The sequence below is a fragment of the Sinocyclocheilus grahami genome, unplaced genomic scaffold (assembly GCF_001515645.1).
Source record: "Sinocyclocheilus grahami isolate Dianchi unplaced genomic scaffold, SAMN03320097.WGS_v1.1 scaffold230.1, whole genome shotgun sequence".
In the NCBI taxonomy this organism is placed as follows: Eukaryota; Metazoa; Chordata; class Actinopteri; order Cypriniformes; family Cyprinidae; genus Sinocyclocheilus; species Sinocyclocheilus grahami.
Window position 1 is genome coordinate 2,258,129 of NW_015505409.1, and position 26,650 is coordinate 2,284,778.

Sequence of the window (26,650 nt, forward strand, 5' to 3'; positions counted from 1 at the left end):
CTGATGCCTTCACGTACTGTTTTGCTCTTCCACTGTAATTTTCTTTTATCGCAACGTGTCTTACAATAATCATAGTTATGTGTAGTCTCTTTAAAATATCATTCAAATCACAACCTTGTGTAAGTCAGGGTTTCTACAGACATGAACAAGTTAAACTGAAGGCTTTTTAATACCGCCTTATATGAAATTTAAGACCTAAACCTGTAATGGAAATACACATTTTATTACATACATATATGTAATTTTTAATTTGTTTAAATAAAAAAAGAAAACAAAATATCATTGCTGTAAATTATATTTATTACTACGATATACAGTTAACTTTTCACATCAGCAGACAATATTCCATACAAAATATCCCCGCAAAATAACTGCATCACTGAAATTTTTGGTGGAGTAAACTATTTATTCTGAAGCAATATTTTCATCAGTGTTCTATCAGCTTTTACGTACTTAACTCTGCATAGTTTTAACCTTTTTAAATGTATGCATCATCTTTCATGCCAAATTATTATAATTTATCAATACATTCAATACACACTATAGGGCTGCTACCAGTCAGATTAAATAATTTACACTGCAAATAGCAATAATTACAACTGCAATAAATAATGTTATGAGATTAATGTTTTAAATGCATTTATGAATATACAAATAAGAAATGTTGAGGGGAAAAATGCATACTTTTCAACAAACTTCACAACTAAACTACTGTAAGTCACTTAATGAGTGAGTCATTGAATCATTCATTCAACTGATTGAGTGTGTTATCATGCTAGACTTTTGTGGACAGCTGACTCCTAAAGTTTTTGATATTCTTCATATTCTGTGTGGTGGTCAGATAGAAATTAATATTTTCCAATAAGTTTAAACTGATTTTTTACCGTTTATGGGCATTTTTACCTATATAATACCACTTTTTCTAAAAGTGTGCATTATCTTTTGAGTCAAATTCTTACATTTAATCAGTGAATTACAATAATAAGACGTTTGGGCTGTTGCCAAGCAAATTAAATCAGTATTAAAAAAAAATTAAATCATCTTTGCAATCCAGACATAAACTGCATCTGAAGTGGCATTCATATGTATTTGCACACAGTTTAATGCAGAACATGAATGCATTTAACCTGCAGTTACAAATGCATAAATAATGTTTTGATATATTAAACATAAAAGGTTGAATACTGATATTTGAAATGATTTAAAAAATGAAAAGATACTTTAAATGTGAAATTAAAAGCGCCAGCAGGTGGCAGCAAGTCACTGTTAATAAGCGAGTCATTGCAATTGAACCGAATCATTTAAACGGTTGATTCATTCAGGAACAAAACGATGTTATGTTGCTCAAAGATACAAAACAGCGCTGTGGCTTTGTTTGGAATTATATTTGTTGGCGAAATAGTGCAAACACAGGCAATATGGTGTCTAAAATGTAAGTCTCTTAATAAAACTTCTAGTTTATTGAACTGTTGTAAAAAATCAATAGGCCTATCACATTTATATATGGTAATTTTTGGAGAAAAAGGCACTCTTCATGTGAAATTGATTAACTATATGAAATGGTATAAATATACAAATTTTCTGCCCCCATGTCTTGAATTTGTGATCATTCTGAACGTATTTTAGTATACTGAATCATGCAGTGAAAGAGCGCACTGTAAATGCGCAAGCGCACTAAGTAATTTTTTAATACATTTTATTTTTTTTATTAATAAACATTATTCAAATACAACTAGACTTCACGTAATGCGTGCACTCTGTAGGTGTTTTGAATGTTTCTTTTGCGTCGTGAGAATATTGAGCAAAATAGCTCACTTGTCATGGTGTTACATAACTATATAATGTTATGAATAAACTAAACATTTAGATTTTTTCCCTCAGATTGTTTCTTCTGAGTTTATGTGTGGACTGAATCATGCAGTGAAAGAGCGCACTGTAAATGCGCAAGCGCACTAAGTAATTTTTTAATACATTTTATTTTTTTTATTAATATACATTATTCAAATACAACTAGACTTCACGTAATGCGTGCACTCTGTAGGTGTTTTGAATGTTTCTTTTGCGTCGTGAGAATATTGAGCAAAATAGCTCACTTGTCATGGTGTTACATAACTATATAATGTTATGAATAAACTAAACATTTAGATTTTTTCCCTCAGATTGTTTCTTCTGAGTTTATGTGTGCCGTCATGCTCATTTGTTCTGAAGTCTCTCACAAAAAGACCTTGATACCAGAAATATACTATCCATTATCAATCGCTGTTTACATTGAATGTACGTACAATCTAAGAGCTAATAATTGTCCTTATATATTAGGAAAACTTTATATAAGACATTTTAAGAACCCGCGGACACCCTGGTAAGTTGTTTTTGCTGTGTACTTTCCTTTTGGCTGCGCTAAAAAGGCCTTTATATTTTATTCTGTTTTATTCCTCAAGTATAACCATACTTTTCCTCTATATGTAAATGCATATTAAGCCATCATATAACTGTGTGCTTAAAATCCAGATTTGAATCCGCAAATACATAACAAATAGCTACTTATAAATAAATAAAAGTCTTGGGGGCCACCCTGTTGAAAAAAACAGTATATGCTGGTTAGGTATGTTTTGATGCTGGGATGCTGGTTTAAGCTGGTCCTTTTGCTGGTTTATGCTGGTCATGTGCTGGCAAAGGACCAGCATAAACCAGCAAAGGACCAGCTTAAACCAGCAAAGGACCAGCATAAACCAGCAAAGGACCAGCTTAAACCAGCAAAGGACCAGCTTAAACCAGCAAAGGACCATCTTAAACCAGCAAAGGACCATCTTAAACCAGCATCCCAGCGTCAAAACATACCTAACCAGCATATGCTGGTTTTTTCAACAGGGAGGGGGTCTGTGGAAAATTTCTCGAAAAAAAAAAAAAGAGAAATACATTACAAATGCATTTTAAGTGTTAACTGATATTTGTTTAAGATGTTTAAAATATTCATACATATAAAATACATTTAACACTACTTAGTAACAATAGGCCTACACATGAATCTGAACTGAATTCAAAGAAGCGGGAAGTAAACAGATATACTGTAAAGTATTTATTTTGATAATAGTGTTTAATCATTTATATTGTCTTTATAATGTCACTAATACTGAAAACAAATATTATGAGTTGGCTAATATTATACACTGGACAGCTTCTTCAGGAGAACACCAGAGCGCGCCGTTCCCAACATTTTGCGTGTGAACGCACCACAACAAAAAAACGTAGCCATGCAAATTAGCCAAACCGGTCATACCTGTTATGATGAAAGACCAATATAATATGAGTGATATTACATATGATAATGTAAAGGTATCATATGTTTTATGTTCTCAAGGCTTTAAAAGAAAGAAACGTACTTTCTGCTAATATTACAGTTAGAATGTGAGTAGTTTGCGAAGTAGACGGTGAATATTTCGTTTGTCTACAAGGCTTTCGAAGTGAAACGGCTCAAGTTCATAAGTTAGACTGTGAGGATTTTGTTTGGTTGCGCTTGAGACGTACAATGACTCTGAATGAAGAGTTCCACACACACCCCTAAGTTAACGCTCATTTCCACAGGTTTCCATTCAGTGGGCGGTGGGAAATCAAAACGCTGCTTCTGCACTCCTTCTGTCCCATTATCGGTATGAAACACCCAGGAGGAACGATGAAGCCGTTTCCAAAGTTGACCTAAAGAGCTATACGGATCCTACCTGAAGAATAAATGGACGAATCTGACCTCATAAACGGAATAACTACTGTTTCTACGTCTAAGAAGAAACGTCTAGCTGTACATTTGTTTTTACAGGTGAGCAACTTTTCCAATCCATGACTTGTGATACAGTTTTATAACTGTGTTGTGGGAATGTTGGGAGATTTAAAATCCTCATGAAACCCTTTAGAACAGTTTAAAAGAGCTTAGAACCATTTAGAAATGAAAAAGTAACAACTTCTGATTATTTCCTACTAGTCATATTTATGTCTGTATCAACATGGAACCTGTTTGTCATGCACAGATCTGTTAATCAAGCTTTTTGCTTTTTGCTTCTCAAAGTTAAAAGTTTTATGAGCTGAGAACTGTAGTTGAACTGTCAAAAGAACCAGCACTGAGTGTTCATTTTTCCCACAATTTCATTTTTAGTTAGATCCCAGCGGTTTGGCTCTTTGGAGACCTTATGACATGGAAAAGGAAGCGTAGATCTTCCTCTGGGAGCATGGAGATGGAGGAGTCTGTCATTGCACCAAAGTATCCGTTAAGGGAAAAATTGGTTAAATTTGTGTTTTAATACATTTGAATCCTCTTATATGATTCTTAATTTCTTTCTTTTTGAATTGCTGGCCTTGCTTTCACACATTTAATATTTGTTCACCTCTCTGTAGTGGTACTTATCATACGGTGTTAAGAATTACATTATGTATGTTTACATATGTTTATTCAGATACTGGATTAGGATTGAAATTCATACACATAATTAAAATCAAACCCAATCCAAGGTACAATGCAGGTTCACAACAACAGTACCAGGCTGTCAAAATCAGTTCAGAACACATGTAACAAATTAAAACTGAAATCCAAGACTATTAGAGGATGGGGCAGAAAACAATGAACTAGGATAGACAAATCCACAGTACACAAATGAACTCTCAGAGCTGCATGCCATGTTGGCTGACAGGATTTCACAATGTGCTTACTTGTTTACCTAAACAGCAAATACAAACCAGGTGTAAATGACTGAATGGTTTCAGAAGCCGTCAGCAGACATGGATCTTACAACGTGTTTCTTGCCGAGTTCGTTTGACAGTTGTCTTCTGTAAAGGCTGGTATTGTTTTTCCCCCCTCCAGGTCTGTTTGTGTCCCTGCAGACCTCCTGACACTTTCCAGCTCCCCGGAGGAGTAATTTGGCATTGAGGAAGTGCACATAGCATACAAAGAAATGACTGAAGTAAGTAGCCTATGTGTTTCTACTTAATTATGTCCAAGCCTGACTTCAAATTTTCCTCAAGCGTCATTGCAGTGCAAAAGTGTCTTGCAAAATTGTTTAAGGCTTTCAGAAGGTCAGAAATGCTTTTGATTAACAGCCCAAAGTTACAGCAGATGTTTGGTAAGCGTCCTCATTGGCGATGCCAACTCTTACGTATGCATACAACGTAAGAAAGAAGAAAAAGCCATCGGTCTGATTGCAGTCAGTGTCTTGAAAATGTCTTTAAGCTGTTACATCCAACTCGTTCTTGACTGCAATTTAAAGGTGGTCATACACAAAATGTATTAATAAAATAGAACATTTTATTAAAACGATTCCACTAGGTTACACTGAAAAAAAAGCAGAGATGTGTAGTGGTTAACTAGCAAACAGCAACAAAGTAATATAGAACTGCTATTGAAAGTCAGGACACAAGCAAGTATCCTTGACTCTGCTGGAGGAAGAAGCTACCAGGGAAAGATCCCTGTCAAAAACAAAAGCAGCACACCCAATTGAACTTATTAAACGCCACTCTAAAGACAACGATAGTGCCAGTCATTGTGGTCATATCAATACATTTTTGAAAGTTAATTTTTTTCTGTGGCAAGGCAATACTGTATCCCATCTCATTAAGTTTGGGCCCTTTTTAACATTTGTTAAAAACAACGAATGCTATTTCCAATTTTACCTGCTCCTGCTGTATAATTTATATAATCAGACCAGAAGAGCTAATTATCAAGTTTCAAGAATACTAATTAAATAGCCTACAGTTGGGGAAACGAACTTTGACCACTTTAAGTAACTGTATATTTTTCGATTGTTTTCAAAGCCCTGTACAAGTTCCATTAAGCAAGCATCAAATTTAGTCTTACATATTGGTTGAGATAGTTGCCTAGCTGCAATTTTAATTACTTTCAGTTTAAATGAGCACATTTCTTCACATTTTTCTTGCATTTAAAGTCCACTCAATCCATTTTTGACTTTCCAGCAGGGTTTCTCCGCTTCCACTCTACTAAAGCGTTATCGTCTGGCCATGACAGAGTCAAACTCAGTCTCCTCACCATCCGGGACTGCTGCTGAGGACCCATCAGAGGGTAAGGACATTTCAGCAGACGGGGATCCCAACTTCCCCATGTCTTCACTGGCAGAACTTCTGGACAATGATGATGGATCACAGCCAGCCCAGGATTCAGCTCGACCTGGACAACAGAATGATAACAAGCAGAACTCGCGAATAAGGTTCCCAGGGGCCTTTAAAAAGGGAGTTCCTAACCCCATGGACCTTCTTGAGTCCACCATGTCTGAGTATCCAGTGGCACCTGGGCCGAAGAAAGCACCTATGGACTCCCTGTTTGACTACGGCACATGTAGGGAGATCAACAACCAGAAAAAACGCAGGAAGAAACTTCCACGAGGGTGAGAGACATAGCTTCTCATGTGTTTTTGTTTTATGTTTGGGCCACTTTTATTGATCCAGTAGTGGAAAGGGTACAGGAAATGCTGAAAGAGGGGAATGAGACGAGGAAAATGTCAGAATCAGACTTGCATTGTCCAAACACATGCACTAACCGCTAAACCACAGCCAAAAGGCTTTTTAGGTGGTAAATAACCTCTCGCCCTCTCAGATAAGTCGCACCTTCTGCTGGTCATTTTTTATATGATTTATACTCTTTAAACTTTTTAAAAGTGGCTGTTTTCCATACAATAAATCATATTGATTGCTGGCTCAAGTTCAGTTTAGTGTGTTGAAAAATAAAGAAGTATAATATTTTTGGTATATTTATTATATTTATAATACACCTATATACTGTATAATACTGAATATATAATATAACATATCATGCCATCTTTCTTTTACACTTAAAGAAATACAAGTTGTTAAAAGTGTTTATTCTTTGGATATGTGTTTCATTACCTAGGACTGCAAAAAACATCATTCAAGTGCATACAGTTACCTTCTGGAATCTTAAAACAGAGATGGACACATTGTTTACTGGGTGATAGAGTGCAGACTGTGGTCTGAGGACTGCTTATTATGAAATAATCACTTGTATCAATTGTGAAATGTTTCACAGTTGCAATGTTTTGAGGTTGTTAATAGTCATAAATATTTATTTGTATAGCACCTTTCATACTGTACATAAAATGCAACTTAAAGTTCTTTACAGGTCAGAATATAAAAAAGAATTGCTTTAATTGTGGCGAGACTGTGGTCAGATCTCCTCTGAATGCTTTAAAAAATAATAAGTGTCACTTTTGCATGTATTATGCTGCATGCTGAGGACAGTCTACTCATGATTTTGCACTCTTGATCATGCACAGTGGGGCGAATTAATGTCTGTTGTCGTTTCCATGAATGCTTTTGGGGTAATGTTTATGTTGAGGTCTGTTAGGCAGCTGTTTTCCTCAGTACATAGACTTATTTGTGGAAGCTTTTTCATAGTCCACTCCATTAGGACTTGTCCAGGTAGGGTGGTTCCATTACACCTTAACGTTTTCGTGAATGCCCTGTACAATTTTATATTTGTTAAATGTTCAAAGGTGCAACAAGTAATGTTGAATAGTGCTTTTTAGGGTGTAAATGATCATACTCGTATGAGATGAAGACTACTGTAAATTAAGATAAGCCAATCCTCTCATTAAAGACGCAGATTTACATCACAACCAGCCATGTCTTGCAATTCAGTCGATGTCAGTTTGGGACAGTGAAACATAAAGATACTCGGTGCACTTTTAAATGGAGTCGTAATCTTTAAATTTCCTCTAAAAGTGTATGTTTCCCTCTGCAGGAAGGCTGAGATTGAGATGTCATGTGACGAGGGATCCCCGGAGCCCCCTGTTCTTAAAGTCTTCAACCGCTGGCTGTTGTTTGAAGCCGTATCTCGAGCAGATAGAAGAGCTCTGGATGGTCTCCTGCAGTATCTTCAGTCAAATGAAAAGAGGCTGACAGATGAGGAGTTCAAAGGTGCATTCTGGGAAGGGTTTCGTCTCTGAGCAAACAGTACTGAGTGTAAATAGAAAATGATTGAACTACGATGTTCTTGACCGTTTTACTAGAGTAAAGACTATTATTAGGACATTTTGCTTTCCTTTATAATGATACCACTTTTTTATTAAAAAGACAAAGCCCTCCTATATTACACATGAGAAATCAACAGGGTTGTGTCCCTAAATATCCGATGTTATCGCAACCCTAGGCTTTTGTTGTTGTGCCTTTTTCGTTTAGCAAAGGAAATTATTATATCAGCTGATGTGATCCTGCAAGGTGCGGTCGTATTTCTGCTTCCTGCCTCAAAGGGTCAAGCAAACTTTTAACAGAGAGCAGTAAGAAATCACAGCAAACTGTCACAAATGGAATGAAAGATTCTATTTGAGGAGATCAAACAGATAACCCTGGCTAAATATAAATAATGAAAAAAAAATCTCACTTGATCTATGAGTGAATCGGGATTTAGAGGAAAATTTGATACCTTTATGAAAGAAAGGCAGCAAGCTTTGCCATTACTTTCATACTTCAGATTAATTATTAAACTTTGATGTGTACATTTTTCTCTCTTGCTTTTCTAAGTAATCAGACCCAAAATTTGCACTTGCTGGATGTAAAAAAAAGCCAAACAAAACCCCATAGAAGTAAGAAGACACATTATCCCTCTCTCCAGCATCTCCACTTCTAAGCTTCTCACAGAAAATGGAGGAACTGGTGTATGCTGGGACCAAACTCTCCCACTCTTTCACTGCAATCCCCAAGATATCAACTAAAAAACGGCGATGTTTACTGAACAAGCGGGAACCCAGTGTGTCTGTAGCTTTCTCTATTTCTGTTTTATCATGCGATGGAAAGTCTAAGGCCTTCTCAAGCCGTACCGCTGACCCATCTAATCTGCGGCCTATTATGCATCAAACTAAGATTGCTGTAAAGTAATGCCATCAAGTTAGCGTTTTTAAACATTTGCTCACTAAAAAAAAAATAATAATAATTTCTGATCAATGACTTAATAACCACAAACAACCTGGATTTTATGTTTCTAAAGGAAACCTGACTAGAAGACCGCTGCAGTGCAACAATCCTCAATGAAACAGCCCCTCCTAACTTCACTTTCATGAGTGTTTGCAGGACTGTTAGGAGAGGTGGAGGTGTAGCTGCTCTATTTAAAGATGTCTATCAATGCAAGCAAGTGTCATTTGGTCAGTACTTGTCTTTTGAATATCTAGGGATTGTGTTGAAAGGTGCTCCACGCATTCTGTTTATCATTATTTACAGGCCTCCAAAATACTCTCCAGCCTTTGTTGAAGAGTTCACAGAACGGTTATCAATTGTTTCTGTTTCTGACTGTTTTGCTATTGTTTTTTTTTTTTTGCGATAGTTCTCAAGGTGAATGCATACCTTGACTCTAGGGGTCAAACAACTGAAAATCAAGTCAAGAGTCTTGGTGTGATTCTGGAGACAGAACTTAGTTTCAGTAGTCATGTCAAAGCAGTAACTAAATCAGCACACTATCATCTCAAAAACATTGCAAGGATTAGATGTTCTGTTTCCAGTCAAGACTTGGAGAAACTTGTTGATGCCTTAATCACCAGCAGGGTGGACTATTGTAATGGTCTCCTCACCGGCCTTCCCAAGAAGACCATTAGACAGCTGCAGCTCATCCAGAACACTGCTGCCAGAATTCTGACTTGAACCAGAAAATCTGAGCATATCACACCAGTCCTCAGGTCCTTACACTGGCTTCCAGTTATATTTAGGATTGATTTTAAAGTACTTTTACTCGCTTATAAATCACTCAATGGCCTAGGACTTAAATACATTGCAGATATGCTCACTGAATATAAAACTAACAGACCACTCAGATCATTAGGATTGAGTCAGTTAGAAATACCAAGGGTTCACACAAAACAAGGGGAGTCCGCTTTGAGCTATTTTGCCGCCCGCAGCTGGAATCAGCTTCCAGAAGAGATCAGATGTGCTAAAACATTAGTCACATTTAAATGCAGACGAAAGACGGACACAAGCCATATCTAGGAGCCAAAATATCATACCGACTTGGGACAGACTCAAATTTTCTTAATAAAATGTAAAACTTCAGTTGATAACAGATGTTCTTTCCTGTACTTTCTCTAGAACCTTCTACAGGGAAGACTTGCCTACCAAAAGCACTTCTGAACCTGCACAGTGGTCACAACGACACCATCCCTGTGTTGATGGACATTGCCGAACAGACCGGAAACCTCAGAGAGTTCATTAACACGCCCTTCAGAGATGTGTATTATAGGGGTGAGTCCTCCAACCACTCAAGACATTCAAGCATCATTTGTCTAAAATGTTTCCAAAATCTGTGGCGTGAGCTAACATTTACTCTGAGCAGCTTCATGAAATATGAGCAGGAAGGTGGAGTTTCATGTGTGCTTCTGACTGAGCTCAGTGTTAGAGAAGTTACCCCAGAGTTAGCGTTGGGTTTCCTGCAGTCCCCACCCTGTTCAGTACAAAGCGTCCTCACAAGCACTGCTGAATTTAACGCTGTTCCTCTGTGGCCTGTTTAGGGTATTTGAATTTGCCAGTGCCACACCCGATGCACTTCATAACTTTCCTTTCCCTCTGATACACATTTTTCAGTGCTGAAGCCTAGAAGCTAAAACACACTTCAAGTCCGGCTCATGTTATCTCTTCTTTTTCCTTTTCTTCCATGTCAATTAAAGTGGTAAATGGGCAAAATATTATGTACACTGCTTTTCAAAAGTTTGTGGTTTTAAAGAAATTGATTCTTTTATTCAGGAAGTACACATGACAGTAAAGTCTTTTACATTGCTAACAAATATTTTTATTAGTGCTGTCAAACGATTAATCGCATGCAAAATAAAAGTTTTTGTTTACATAATATATGTGTGTGTACTGTGTACTGCATGTGTATATTTAAGAAAAATATGTTACTTTTATTTATTAATTATATTTATATATGATATGATTTATATGAATATAAATATATACATGTAAATACATGTAAATATTTTCAAAATATATGCTGTATGTGTGTGTATTTATATATACATAATAAATGTACACAGTACACACACATATATTATGTAAACAAAAACGTATTTTGGATGCGATTAATCGCAATTAATTGTTTGACAGCACTAATTTTTATATTTCAAATAAATGTTGTTTCCTTGAACTTTCTAACCACCAAAAAATAAATAAATGAATAAATACATTTGGTTTTGCTTATTAGTGTCAATGTTGAAAACTGCTTAATTTAAAAAAAATGTTTCTTGAGGACCAAAATTATTTCTGAAGGAAATAAATTACATTTTAAAATATAATAAAATAGAAAACAGTTATTTTAAATTGTAATAATATTTCACAATATTACTGTTTTTACTGTAGTTTTGATCAAATAAATGTGGCCTTGGTGAACATAAGAGACTTCTTTCAGAAATGTTTGAAAATCTTACCGACTCCAAACTTTTGCATGGCAGCATATTATTAAAGGGGTCATATGGTGTTGCTAAAAATAACATTATTTTGTGTATTTGGTGTAATGAAATGTGTTTTGCAGTTTAAGGTTCAAAAAACATTATTTTCCACATACTGTACATTATTGTTTCTCCTCTATGCCCCGCCTTTCTGAAACACGTCGATTTTTTGAATATTTGGGTTGAACTGTTCTGGAACAGTGTTGTAAATACAACTTAACCACTGATTTCTAGTTGTGTCCTCTTTTGGAAGACCAAACAAAGTAGTTTCGCTTTCACAACGAAATGGTGAAAGCCGATCCGGTGATCCACAGCGCAAAGTTGATGTATTTCCTCAGCGACCAGCACGGATCAGCTCCAGGCATGACGAAGCAGATATCATCCTCTTTTGGAAGGACAAACAAAGTAGTTTTGCTTTCACAATGAAACACACAGCGTCTCCAGACATGGCAGCGGCAACAACAATACGACAGCGAGAATAAAAGTTACGCCGCCTTTCTTTGCGTGAACATTTGGGCGGCGTTATGCAAATCTTCCCACATAGTGAGGTAGATATGTGGGGGCGTGTTTAAACGAGGCGTTTTAGGAGGGTGTGGACAAGTCTTAACTTTTATAAAGAATATCTCTTTGGTTTTGAGACTTTAGTCTTTGCAACTATAGGGATCTTATCTATTCACAAACAGCTTGTAACACTCCAAAGAGAAAGGAAAACTTGAAATTGCATCATATGGCAGTAGACTCATATTTAAACCAAATTTTTATTTTCATTCTGTTGTAATCTCTGACTTGTTGTACATGCCAGGTTTGTAATAGCAGCATTATTAATACTGGGACGTTATAGTTCTCCAAATACATAATAATGTACTTGCGGCAGACGTTGTGTAGTCTGCCTCTCATTTCCTCAGGAAACAATCACTCACACATTAGTTCAGTTTGTTTACTAGTGTTGGCTCCAGGCCTCCAGGCAGTAAAGTATATATGTCAGATAGGCTAATTCTGTCAGTCTGCAGATTTCCTCATGTAGACCCACTGCCAAAAAGCATACAAATACACCGAACTACTAAAAGCAAGTCATTAGAGATGATTCCTTTCTTCTTAGTTCAGCCAAGTATATGATAAAATGCTTCCTTAAACTTAGACTTTAAGTTTAGGCATCCTTTATTATTCTGTTAAATCTGTGGACAATAGAAAGAAATAAAGTTTCCATGAGTAATATAAGAGTTTTAGTCACAGTCACTAGGACAAATGTTACTACCGTGCACTGGTGATGCATTCGTTGTTGTTCATGCACACATTAAGATATGAAACCGAATTGTTTTGTAAATATGGACACAGGGTGGCAGTCTATTCAAACTGATGACACATGGGCCACTGCTAAACATCGATGTTAATAGCTCAAGCAAATCAGAAGCTGAACAACAAAACAGGCAATCCGGATATTCTTAGTGTTTTCGTTAAGATCTAAGAACAAAAGTAGCAGACGACATTAGCAGAGAGAGAAGAACAAAGCATGTTTATGTCCTATAGAGCTCTCACACAAACACTCGTTACAAAACTACAGGCTCTAGACACAATATGAGCCGGATTGCCTAATTTTCATACTGCAATACTTCCTCTTGTGAAAGATAAGTTGATAGCATCTAATAATATCATGCCGGTTCCCGCTGCTCTGTCTGATAAGATGTATCCTAGATATCCTGTAATGTTACAGAGCGCTTTGGTTTGGATGTTAAGGTCAGTTCTTTATCATGTGATGAACTGCTTCTAACTGATTCTTCACTGGCATCTTCATTTATAATATAAATGTGGTGTGTCCGTAGGTCAGACAGCAATGCATATCGCCATAGAACGACGATGCAAACAGTACGTGGAGCTTCTGGTGGAGAAGGGGGCTGATGTTCATGCTCAGGCCAGGGGCCGATTCTTTCAGCCCAGAGAGGAGGGTGGATATTTCTACTTTGGTGAGTTTGGTGATGCTAGTTTTGTAAAGGTTTAAACAATCTTTATTGTGAGTGATAAGGAATCCAACCAGGTATTAATGTTTAATGTATTGAGAATATCAGTGGATTTTCAGTGTATTGTGTAGGATATGAATCTGCTACAGTTGCAGTCATAAATCTTCATTCATATATTGAATGCTTTAATGCTTTTAACCTCATTACAACATGCTGGAGCCTTTAACTGCCAAAGTTAGCTCCATTTCCTGTTTTATCAGTCACTTTGGGGTCAGTAAGATTTTTTTATTTTTTAAGAAAGGAATAATATACTTCTATTTAGCAAGCATTAAATTGCTAAAAAGTGACGTGTGTAAATACATGCATAATGTAAAAATACTTTTTCCCCCTAATTTTTTGACTTTATTTATAAAAAGTTGTTTTATAAAAAGTATCACCGTTCCCACAAATATATTAAACAGTACAACTGTTTTTAACAGTGATAATAGAAAATATTTCTTGAGAATCAAATCAGCATGTTATCATGATTTCTGAAGGATCATGTGACACTAATGGCTGCTACAAATTCAGCTTTGCCAGTACAGAAATAAATTACATTTTAAAATATATTGAAACGAAAACATTATTTTAAATTGTAATATTGTAACAATAAAATGTATAATAATATTGCGTTTGATCAGTTAGCATCTGCAGTCTAGCCTTTATTACTTTGCCAATGAATAACCAATACATTTTGGCCCAGTGTTTACCATAGTAACATCAGGTGATTTTCTTTCCTTTTTCTAAAACCCTCTCTTTAGTTGGCAAATGTGAGGAGCATTACACAGTTTACATTCATTAAATGTTTAGCTGTGAGTAAAAAGGTTTCTGTAGCTTAGAGGAAACCCAACAAGACATTATGTCACAAATAAAACAAGTGTTGGTTAGAAGAGAGTGAATGGAGCCTCTGTGTCTGCAACAGAAAATACAGTAAAAGGGTCTTATATTTAGAGGCCTGATGGTCTGAAGTACAGCATACTAGAAAAGTTTCCTCTCATCTGCCTAAACACATTCTGCCCCCTGTTGACGAGAGCGTGTTACTACAGCTGTGTGAAAATTGCCTTTCTTAAAGGGATAGTCCACCTAAAAATTGCTCACCCTCATGTTGTTGCAAACCCATATGCATTTCTTTCCTCTGTGGAACACAAAAACAGATATTCTGAAGACTGTTAGAAACTAAACTGTTTTGTTTTCCTATTGACTTCTGTTGTATTGACAAAAAAATACAATGGAAGTCAATGGGTTTGGGTGAGTAAATAATGACATGGTTTTCTTTTTTGGGTGGACTATCCCTTTGATACATGCTTCTACACGCTATTGTGCATGATTCGTTAGTGCAAGTTATCCCAAAGAAAAGTCTGTTTGTTTTTGTAATTTTTTCATCAAAATGTAAGCTCTGCTTTACTTCTGAAGTGTCATCTTTGGATGATGTGTGTAAGTCCTGCCCCTACTTTTTTTGTCAAATATTCTAATTAGTTTATCCCCACAGGACGTTAGCGGTTACAAAGCCGTGATTTTAAAATCAAGCTGAGAATTTGAATTCCCTATTCATGAGCCTCATTTACATCTCACAAATTTTAAACCCCCAGAACAAGACGTCTGCTTTGGAACTGACTGAAAGATGCAAAACTATTTTAAAATAATCCAAGGATGACAGAATAGGATTATCTTTTCTGGTGCCCTGCCAGGAGTCTCCATCTCTCTTTTATTCACCTGTAAATTAGTTTCATTTGTATTAGGCACGGCTGTCAGTGTTTAATCCCTCCTGATCTGAGCGCGAAGAGAGTCATTCGCCGTGGAGCTTCCCGGTGACGTGAGCGTGAACCTGTGAGCACTGACAGCTAATGTGATTTAGCAGTCACGCTAACCGCTCTCTGAGCGTGTGCAAATCAATGAGAGCGAAGCGTTTCTATAAGAAGTGACATGAAAATAATCTGTCACCCCTGGCAACAGCTCACTCTCAAGGCTCTCTGTTTGGTTTTCCTGTTTGAGATGGTTCTCGTGAGACGAGCACTAATTGAGTACTGGATACAAATAGTGACATTTAGATCAAAGCGCATTTGTCATGAGAGCCCTGCAAAGGACCGATTGACTTTTAGTTGCTAATTGTATTTCTTCATCGTGGTGTTTAGTTGTAATATTGTAACAATAAAATTTATAATAATATTGCGTTTGATCAGTTAGCATCTGCAGTCTAGCCTTTATTACTTTGCCAATGAATAACCAATACATTTTGGCCCAGTGTTTACCATAGTAACATCAGGTGATTTTCTTTCCTTTTTCCTAAAACCCTCTCTTTAGTTGGCAAATGTGAGGAGCATTACACAGTTTACATTCATTAAATGTTTAGCTGTGAGTAAAAAGGTTTCTGTAGCTTAGAGGAAACCCAACAAGACATTATGTCACAAATAAAACAAGTGTTGGTTAGAAGAGAGTGAATGGAGCCTCTGTGTCTGCAACAGAAAATACAGTAAAAGGGTCTTATATTTAGAGGCCTGATGGTCTGAAGTACAGCATACTAGAAAAGTTTCCTCTCATCTGCCTAAACACATTCTGCCCCCTGTTGACGAGAGCGTGTTACTACAGCTGTGTGAAAATTGCCTTTCTTAAAGGGATAGTCCACCTAAAAATTGCTCACCCTCATGTTGTTGCAAACCCATATGCATTTCTTTCTTCTGTGGAACACAAAAACAGATATTCTGAAGACTGTTAGAAACTAAACTGTTTTGTTTTCCTATTGACTTCTGTTGTATTGACAAAAAAATACAATGGAAGTCAATGGGTTTGGGTGAGTAAATAATGACATGGTTTTCTTTTTTGGGTGGACTATCCCTTTGATACATGCTTCTACACGCTATTGTGCATGATTCGTTAGTGCAAGTTATCCCAAAGAAAAGTCTGTTTGTTTTTGTAATTTTTTCATCAAAATGTAAGCTCTGCTTTACTTCTGAAGTGTCATCTTTGGATGATGTGTGTAAGTCCTGCCCCTACTTTTTTTGTCAAATATTCTAATTAGTTTATCCCCACAGGACGTTAGCGGTTACAAAGCCGTGATTTTAAAATCAAGCTGAGAATTTGAATTCCCTATTCATGAGCCTCATTTACATCTCACAAATTTTAAACCCCCAGAACAAGACGTCTGCTTTGGAACTGACTGAAAGATGCAAAACTATTTTAAAATAATCCAAGGATGACAGAATAGGATTATCTTTTCTGGTGCCCTGCCAGGAGTCTCCATCTCTCTTTTATTCACCTGTAAATTAGTTTCATTTGTATTAGGCACGGCTGTCAGTGTTTAATCCCTCCTGATCTGAGCGCGAAGAGAGTCATTCGCCGTGGAGCTTCCCGGTGACGTGAGCGTGAACCTGTGAGCACTGACAGCTAATGTGATTTAGCAGTCACGCTAACCGCTCTCTGAGCGTGTGCAAATCAATGAGAGCGAAGCGTTTCTATAAGAAGTGACATGAAAATAATCTGTCACCCCTGGCAACAGCTCACTCTCAAGGCTCTCTGTTTGGTTTTCCTGTTTGAGATGGTTCTCGTGAGACGAGCACTAATTGAGTACTGGATACAAATAGTGACATTTAGATCAAAGCGCATTTGTCATGAGAGCCCTGCAAAGGACCGATTGACTTTTAGTTGCTAATTGTATTTCTTCATCGTGGTGTTTAGTAAAGGAAAATGATAGATAAAAGGGACATCTGGAGGTTAGAGTCTAATGGCTGGGCAGAAATCCTACAGAAGATGGCAGGTGGTTGCAGTTTTTGTGTTTTGGATGCTGGTCCTCATCAGGCTTTTTAACTAGCTTAACCAGCAAGACTACCTTTTGCAACCAGATTTATTGGACTATGATGGTCAATCAACAGCTGAACCAGCTCCAAACCAGCATAAACCATAATTATGGTCTAGATTTTATTTTTTTTCAATTGAAATGGAAATCTTTTGTAACATTCTAAATCCGTTTCCTGTCACTTTTGATTGCATCCTTGCTGAATTTAAGAAAATATTTTTTTAACCCCAAACTTTTAAACGGTAGTGTATGTAAAAAAAGAAAAAGAAAAAAGTTAGGTAACACTAAGGTGTCTTTGTTACACATGTTACATGTACTTACTATTATAATAACAATAAATTATGCATAATTACATGCAAGTAACCTTAAGCCAAAACCTAACCATATAGTAACTACATGTAGTTAATTAATATTACTCAGTACTTAAATGTATAACTACACTGTAACAAGGACACCTTAAAATAAAGTGTAACCAAATGTTTGAATGTTTTTTTTTTTTTATAAAAAAAATTGACAACTGAAATCGATAGTCTCTTTCTCATTGCACAGGTGAGCTGCCTCTCTCACTCGCAGCTTCTACCAACCAACCAGACATGGTGCATTACCTGACCGAGAACAGCCACAAGGCGGCAGATCTGCGGAGGCAGGACTCGAAGGGGAACACAGTCCTGCACGCCCTGGTCCATATCGCTGACAACACTCGGGACAACACGCGTTTCGTCACTAAGATGTATGACTTGCTGCTCATTAAAAGTGCCAAACTCTACCCAGACTGCAACTTGGAGAATATACTCAACAATGATGGCATGTCCCCTCTCATGATGGCTGCCAAGCTGGGCAAAATTGGGGTAGGAGATTGCCTTATGTCCGCTTTAGAAACATCCATTGGGAAAGTGTGATAGGAAATGGTGAAGCAAACTAAAATGAATGAAATGTTTGTTTGTTTTCTCTACAGGTGTTCCAGCACATCATCCGGAGAGAGATAAAAGATGAGGAGGCTCGACATCTTTCCCGGAAATTTAAGGACTGGGCTTATGGACCCGTATACTCCAACCTGTATGATCTGTCTTCACTGGATACCTGCGGAGAGGAAGTCTCTGTTCTGGAGATACTCGTCTACAACAGCAGGATTGAGGTGAACTTGTGGATATACAAAAGAAAGTGAGGGAGATAGACTGTGTACTGCATGGCACTCTATATTTTGTCAAATGAGATTAGAGGCCTTGCACAGCACAAGGTGAATGATTGAATGAATAAATTGTTGTGAATGTATAGAAAAGCATTTACGGAAATGGTATAAAAATACAGCCAAATAACAATCGCCAAGAAACTCTCTTCATTATGTTGATGGCAGTTTCAATGATTCTGACATGTTTTATCATTTGGGCCCTCAGAATCGCCATGAGATGCTGGCGGTGGAACCCATAAACGAGCTGCTGAGGGCCAAGTGGCAAAAGTTTGCCGCTGTGACCTTCTACATCAGTGTGTTTTCCTACCTTGCCACCATGGTCATCTTCACTCTTGTGGCCTACTATCGCCCATCCACGGGTACAGTGAGTACAGTCTAAATCCCGTTCAGGCAAGTCAGTTTGCTCTGCAGCAATCTTGGCTTTGTCCCATAGTGTCCAATCAGACTAGTACATCTTCCATCTGCTTGAATGGGGAGAGACTGAACTCTCTAAAACGGTTGGTGAAGATTTGGTGTTTGGCAGTATTTGTCAATTCCCCAATCAAATGACAAAAACAATGGTATTAAAATTAAATTCAGCTTCTTTAGCTCAAATCAGGTTAAAACATGCTACATATTTGTTCAGCGAGTATATCGAGCTTTCTCCTATTTTTTTTTTCTATGATAAGTTCATGTTCTCCTGCTAAAAACCCATGAATAAATTGCATTTAAAAAATATATTAAAATATATATTTTTTAAATTGTAATATTATTTCACAATATTACTGTCTTATATTGTTGATGGAATAAATGCAACCTTGGTGAGCATAAGACACTTTAAAAAGTCTTACAGACCCCAAACATTTGAACGATAGTGTACATGTGGGTGTTCATGTTTTTTGTTTTAAAACACAGAGTAATAGTTCCTCCTGCGTGAAAGAGAGTTCATGTGGTAGAGATGCTTTCTGGGAATTAACAGGTCTGTAGTTGATTCCTAAATCTTATACCTCCACAGCCCCCTTACGCTTACAACTCTACAGAAGACAAGGTGCGTTTGGCAGGCGAGATCATAACCGTGGCTTCTGGAGTCTTCTTCTTCGCAACAAATGTAAGCTTTATATACACAATAAGCAATCATTTTTAATACTTTTTAAATGTGTAAGATCACACTTCCATCTCAGCTTGCTGAAAGATTGTATATTTTAGTACGCAAAATCCCTCTTTCTTTCTCCTTAGCTATCACTAAAAGCCTTTACCAGCGTTTCTTGGTTTTCTCCCCTGATTTAGATTAAGGACCTTTTCCTGAAGAAGTGCCCGGGGGTGAATTCTTTATTTATTGATGGATCCTTTCAACTTCTCTAGTAAGACACTCGGTCCCATTCTTCGTGTCTTCCTTTACTCTCCATGTCTTTCCCTAAGGCGATTTTTCTCCCTCTTTTTAATTGAGTTGTCTAATTAATTCCAGAACCCTTTCTTGGCATGTTTTAATAGTTAATCTCCTTGCAAGATGACTGCGGTTCACCGATATGTTTATGTTAATTATAATTAATATATGGCATTGCTAAACCAGTGAGGCATTTTGCATTTGAAAAGCAAATCTTACATATTGAAATTCAGCAAATAAGAACCGAAAGTCGTTCTGTAACCTTCACAAGTACAAAATACGAAAACAGCCAGAGGCCACAGCATGTTAAGTTATCAATTTTGAGCTTACAATTAGTTGCCAGTAACCTAAAGCAAATGGTAACCTTAATAGTTGAAGTATGTCGATGACGAGTACATTACCTGTTGACCAATCCCTTGTGTTTCCATAGCTTCATCTACTCCGTGTTGGTGCTGGTGAGTGCAGCGCTGTATCTGTCAGGGATTGAGGCCTACGTGTCTGTGATGGTGTTTGCTCTAGCATTAGGTTGGATGAACACCCTCTATTTTACCAGAGGCCTTAAACTCACTGGAACTTACAGCATCATGATTCAGAAGGTATGAATGGAGCAGGTTGAGGACCTCGTGCAGTACATTTCATTTAACCATTCTAAATGGGGAAATCACTTTGATAGTGATATTTATTTTCTTTACTTTTTCTTCTCTTCACCTGTCTTTATGAATGATTTTACTTGTCAGTAAAACAAATCATAGTTTGTTTAGCCCTTTTCTCCAAACTTGTAGAAAAAAAAAGATAATTACATATGCCACTGTTTTTAATGTTTTTGAAAGAAGTCTCTTATGCTCACCAAGGCTGCATGTATTTGATCAAAATTACCTGTAAAATTGCAGTAATATAGTTTTTTATTACAAAACCGTTTTCTATTTTAATATATTTGTAAATATAATTTATTCCTGTGATGCAAAGCTGAATTTTCAGCATCATTACTCCAGTCTTCAGTGTCACATGATCCTTCAGAATATTCTAATATGCTGAGTAACATTTCTTATTATTAATGTTGAAAACAGTTGTTCTGCTTAATATTTTAATGAAAGCAGTCATATGTTTTTTTTAGGATTCTTTGATGAATAGAAAGTTCAAAAGAACAGATACATACATAAACACACACACACACACTATATACTGTAAATAATGTGTGTATATTCATATATAAGTGTATTTTAATATTTAGTAAGGTCCACTTGCGTGGTTTTCTTTTTTCTGGTGTAAAAGGTAGAGACGGTGTAATACATTGATGAAACATTTGCATATGTTTGTATATAGTTAATGCTATATAACACCCCAACAATATTTTATTCAAGATGTAAATCATGTTCTCTTGATTGTTAAACAGCATGTCTTCACAGTTAAGTGTATATAACAATCTGCTGTTTCCAGTAATGACTACAATCCTAACAGTGTACACTGCTGCTAGAAACTACATAAAACCCTTCAAATAATTAGCATCCTTGCTGCTCTGCTTTCTTCTTATATAATCAATGTAATTAACAGACCATTCCATTTACCTATTGTGTCTTCAATTTGGATATTTTGTTCAGATCCTCATCAAAGATTTGTTCCGGTTCCTGCTGGTCTACGTGCTCTTCATGATCGGCTATGCATCAGGTATTCTAGTAATAGTAGTTCAGTTATTGGTATTATATGGAAACATTTGCCGGAATGAATGTCTCTGACTATTTCGTTTTGTATTCTGCACCAGCGTTAGTGTCACTGCTGAAAATCTGCCCTGAAAAGAATATGTGTAATGGTACCTGCCCCAAATACCCAGAATGCCGAGATACAAACACCTTCAGTGAATTCCTGTTGGACCTGTTTAAGCTGACTATAGGCATTGGAGAGCTGGACGACATGTTAAAAGGCGCACAGTATCCCGTCGTCTTCCTCATTCTCCTAGTCACCTACATTATTCTCACCTTCGTCCTGCTACTCAACATGTTAATTGCTTTGATGGGAGAGACAGTGGGACAGGTGTCCAAAGAGAGCAAGCAGATCTGGAAACTGCAGGTGAGGGGTATACAAAAGGTTAAATGTTGGCAGTCTGTTATATAGATAGTCTAAAGGTTAAGGTCATCTGACCAAAAAATTGAACTTTTTCTCATCATTTACTCTTCTTCATGTCATTTCAACCCCATATATTTTAATTGCTTCTGTGTTACGAGATGTAACGCAGAATGTCAGAGGTTTTATTTTCCATGTAGCGACAGTAAATGGCAATTCATACGGACATAGAAGTATCATAAAAGCTCCATACGACTTTGTATTTTGTATCCTTTTTGGCAGTATGAATTATCATCAGTGTTGGGGAGTAACTAGTTACATAATGGAATTAACGGAAATTATGTACCAAATAAGTATAACTGTAATCTGTTACAGTTACTGAGAAAAAGATTAATTTAAGGTGCCCTTGTTACACGCTACATGTACTTACTAATATAATAACAATTAATTATGCATAATTACATGCAAGTAACCCTAAGACAAACCCTAATCATTTAGTAAGTACAAGTAGTAAAAGCTGCAGTCTGTAACTTTTTTTGTGTTCAAAATGTACAACATTTTTATAAAAAGTGATGTGACATGTGGCTAAGTATGGTGACCCATACTCGGAATTAGTGCTCTGCATTTATCCCATCCAAAGTGCACACACACAGCAGTGAACACACACACACCGTGAACACACACCCGGAGCAGTGGGCAGCCATTTTTTTGCTGTGGCGCCCGGGGAGCAGTTGGGGGTTCGGTGCCTTGCTCAAGGACATGCACGTCTTGTGAAATGTGAATTACAGTTACTTATGAAAATGCTAACGCTTACAAAGGGGATTACATCTGAATTTTTTCACACACATTCAGATTTGATTGATTTCTTTGCTGAATTGCATTGACTGCTCTAAAATTTAAGACACAAATGTTTCAGGAGTTTAGGACACAGAATAGGACTTGCATAATCGAGTTTTATTTCCTATTTGGATTTATGTACATGCTTTATTTTTAAAGATTAACTGTTTTTTTTCCGAGGCATCATTAGTGTCCAGTGTTTCCTGTCATAGCTATGCAAAGATTTGATTTCAAAAACAGTATCACAGCTATTAAATTTTGAAGAAATGGCAGGTCATAGATTATATTAAACACAAAGTTTTGAAGAAGTATGACTAAAATAGTATTTTCTTGTCAAACGTTCTCGAATAGTCTTGGAAACTATTTTGCACAGTACTAGGACAAAATACATACACATTAGGGATGGTAAGATTTGCATCGGCATAAAAGTTAACGATGCGATGCATGGATTTAATAAAATATCCATCAGGTACAAGTTGGCATTGTATCGCAATGCATCGTTTCTAACATATTCACATAGGTAAAAACCAATTTATTTATATATAATTATTATTAGATGCACTACTAGTAGATGCATTGGCTATGCGTTATAGCATGAGCCCCAGTTATGGAGATGCACACATCCCTAATACACAGAAATGTATGTTTGAAAAATCAACTAACAAATATAATTTCTCGCCTCTACTCCAACAGATCGCTGGTCCACTGTCGTCCCAAGAGTGGTTGAGCTGAACAGGGGCTCCAGAGACCATATCGTAGAGTTGGAGCCTCTCGTAAGCAGACACAGACACAAGTCTGAAAGCTAAAGCTGAACGCTAAGGACTTAACAGAGGGTCAAGCCCTTGAAACTTTTATTACTGGGCAGACAGTTATGTATTTTATAAAAGCTGACAATAGTTGTAGTGTTTTTCATCACTATTGGGAGAACAGCTTCATATATTATGACTTTTAAAAGTATCTTGATTGTGTTTTACATGTATGCTTGGACCCATGAGACACTCAGGAACATGTTTGATGTGTAATATTGTAGTGTTTTTTTCATGGAGTGTGCAATAGATTTTATAAAGGGATTTTTTTTTTCATTATTATTTTGATCATGAAACAACACGCCACAAGGTCTTGGATTTGAGTATCAGCATATATATTAATTAATAATCATGTCAGATTACCTCAGTGTTAAATGTGCCTTGTGATAAAGTACAGTCCTTTTTTTTTTTTTTTAATGAAAACTCATATTGTTATTCTTTTGTTATATTGCCAACCAATAATGGAAAGACAAAAAATGCTGCTCTGATTTGGCCTTTGGCTTTGTTTTGTAATAAAGGTCATGTAGAAAACAGATGTGGCACCCACACCAGGAGACAGCAGCAGTTTGCTATTTTCACCTCAGTATGCTAGCAATAGTGTGACACTGAACTTAATTGGTGTGATAGTGGTAATGATTTAAAGCGACACGTTCAGTTTAGAGGTTTCTTATTTCACTGATTAACTCATGCCAAAGCACACAATGGCACATATTGTAGGGGAACTATTTTATGCATTTTTAATATTTTTTAACAGCGTACAAAAGGCATTGTCTGTATGCTGTAGTACATGATTTTTTTTTTCATGTCTTTGTTTGAAGTCCATGAAGTGTGATTTAGAGCAGTGGTTCCCAATTCTGGAGGCACCCCGACACTGCACGTTTTATATGTCTCCTTAATCAAACACACCTGATTCAGGTCATCAGCTCATTAGTAGAGACTCCAAGACCTGGTGCGGCAGAGAAAGGAGACATGCAAAATGTGCAGTGTTGGGGTGCCTCAAGGACCAGGGTTGGGAACCACTGATTTAGAGGACTGGAACAGGCAACTGTGTTTTTGTTTACAGGCCGGATTTCCACACTCTATTCATTTCAAATATCCTTTATATTTTATTAGACACTAAGTATAGTTTAGGTATCAAAGGAATGTACAGAAATAGATGGTAATATATTCTTGGTAGCAGATATTATCCTGCCAGTATGTTAGATGTTTGATGCTGCTGTCAATAAGCATTATTTTATGTGCTGAATTGGATGACTATACAAACAATCAGAGAGATTGGTTCCATCAGCAATAAAGAGATTCTGGATCGCCCACGCTTAGCCATCTTTGTCTTATTTTCAGAGTATTTTAATTTGTATGCTACTTATTGTACTCCTTTGTTTCTTAATCACTGATCTGATTGCCTCAAGCATGTAAAGGAAAGAATTGAAATTGATTACTTTTCTAAAGGAATCTTCAGCAGTCTTGCCATTAGAAAGAAAAAATGGTTTCAGCAATTCTTTCACATCGTGGCGTAATAGCTATAAAACGTTCCAATAAAACTCATAAAATATATTGCTTTGTTTTAATAACTATGATTGTAATTTCATGGGTCTCATTTCAGCTAATAAAAAAGTGATTTAAAATCTAGTCCTAAATATAATTAGCATTTATAGTACTAAAATTCATTTGTAACTCTTGTCTGAAAAAGTTTGTGCACTAATAAATAGCACTTTTAACACTTTTGTACGCATGTGTTTATAAAACTGCGCATATAATAAAGTCATAAACATGTCCAGTTCATGCTTTATTAATAATAATAATAATAAGACGTCCTCGTTTCACTCGGTTCACGCTACTCTTTTACTCCTTCACTCTTTTACTATCTGCTAGAAGTCCAAACGAAACGGTTCTTGGTTCAGTGAGTCAAAGAACCGTTCGAACCGAGTTCATTGAAAAGACTCAAAGAATGACTCGTTCGCCAATTTCAGAACGTTAGATAATGAACGCATTTTTAATTATTTAAGAAAATCATCTGATTTAATTTGAGAAAAAACTAATTTAGCGTTTAAATTCATACTGGTGTATTAAAAACTAATTTTCCGTTGCAAAAGTCTTCAACTCAAAAGACTAGCTGACTGCTGCAAGGCGTTTTTTAGCGTTTGTTTTTCTCTTGACCACTAGATGGCCATAAAGTGCCGTATGTTTATCAACTGCAGCTTTCAAAATGTATGTAATAAATATTGCATTTTTAGATTTGATTTTTTATGTGTATTATGACTATTAATTGGTCATGTTTGAATAAAGCAGTAAAGAAAATGTTGCAAATATGTATGCATCCCAAAGAACTATAATGCAAGCATGCTGTCAAAAAAGACTTTTTTTTACACCGTTAGGGGAAACAGAATAAAAATGACACCTTCAGACCAGCCCAGTGAAGCCACAATACAAACAACACTGAATATACACATGCACAAATATTCACTCGAACCGAGACCATGCATGAACAGCCACGACTCCAAGACACCTGCTAAAGATGGTCCAGTGCACCGTCCACTAAAAAAATCGAATCACTGCTGGAGTCACGATTTGCAAGAACACCTGCAACACGTCTTCGCCGTCGTTTTCCACCACCTTGGTGACAGGCGACATTTTGACCTTGTGTCAACCTGCAAGATGTGATTGTTTTTTGCATGCTCAGTAGCAATCTCCAGCCAGCTCTCCCCCCCTTCATCCTCCTCCTCTGCCTCCACCGCTGAAGGACATGCTGGATCTATTGCCACCTCTCCGAGGAGGCTAATCCTCTTTAGCTCCAACTTTAACTAGGCCATTAATCCCGCAGGAGTCTATCTAAGCACTGAGCACCTCGCACTGCTGACACTTTAGCCTACCCACCCTCCTTCTCTCTCTCACTCTCTGTAAGTAGGGCACGGTCAGCACCTCTGTAACCGCAGCAGAACCTAAGCGGCTCAGCACCGAGAGCACACTCCTCAGAGAGAACGACAGACCACAGGTGAGAGCTGCAGGAAGGAGAAAATGCGATAGAAAGATGCAGGAAGGAAATTAATAAGAAAAGAGATGGATGATACGAAGAAGAAAGACGAATGTTTGGCCTCAGAATCGTGAGGCAATAGCTCGGCGTTGTTTGCCAGCGCTGGACTAACGTTGATTTAAGTCTGCCCTCCAGGCCCGAGCAGAT

The 26,650-nt window shown here is 36.9% G+C and overlaps 1 protein-coding gene across 1 annotated transcript; it reads left to right on the plus strand.

Moving 5' to 3' along the window:
- The first annotated feature begins 3,570 nt into the window (after positions 1 to 3,570).
- On the plus strand, positions 3,571 to 26,251 carry LOC107597337 (transient receptor potential cation channel subfamily V member 4). Its single transcript, XM_016288351.1, has 15 exons — positions 3,571 to 3,811; positions 4,847 to 4,946; positions 5,956 to 6,380; positions 7,754 to 7,929; positions 10,084 to 10,236; positions 13,256 to 13,396; positions 17,769 to 18,067; positions 18,175 to 18,354; positions 18,614 to 18,772; positions 19,403 to 19,495; positions 19,675 to 19,748; positions 20,202 to 20,367; positions 21,370 to 21,436; positions 21,531 to 21,835; positions 26,156 to 26,251. The coding sequence occupies exons 2-15, from the start codon at positions 4,938 to 4,940 to the stop codon at positions 26,249 to 26,251; spliced, it is 2,343 nt and encodes a 780-aa protein (XP_016143837.1). The 5' UTR covers positions 3,571 to 3,811; positions 4,847 to 4,937.
- The last annotated feature ends 399 nt before the right edge of the window (positions 26,252 to 26,650 follow it).

Bases quoted from the DNA above. Each gene is read 5' to 3' on its own strand.
- LOC107597337 (XM_016288351.1), top strand. The intron at 13,397-17,768 runs GTGAGTTTGGTG...CTCATTGCACAG, and splicing joins GGGTGGATATTTCTACTTTG to GTGAGCTGCCTCTCTCACTC. The intron at 18,355-18,613 runs GTGAACTTGTGG...TTGGGCCCTCAG, and splicing joins TCTACAACAGCAGGATTGAG to AATCGCCATGAGATGCTGGC.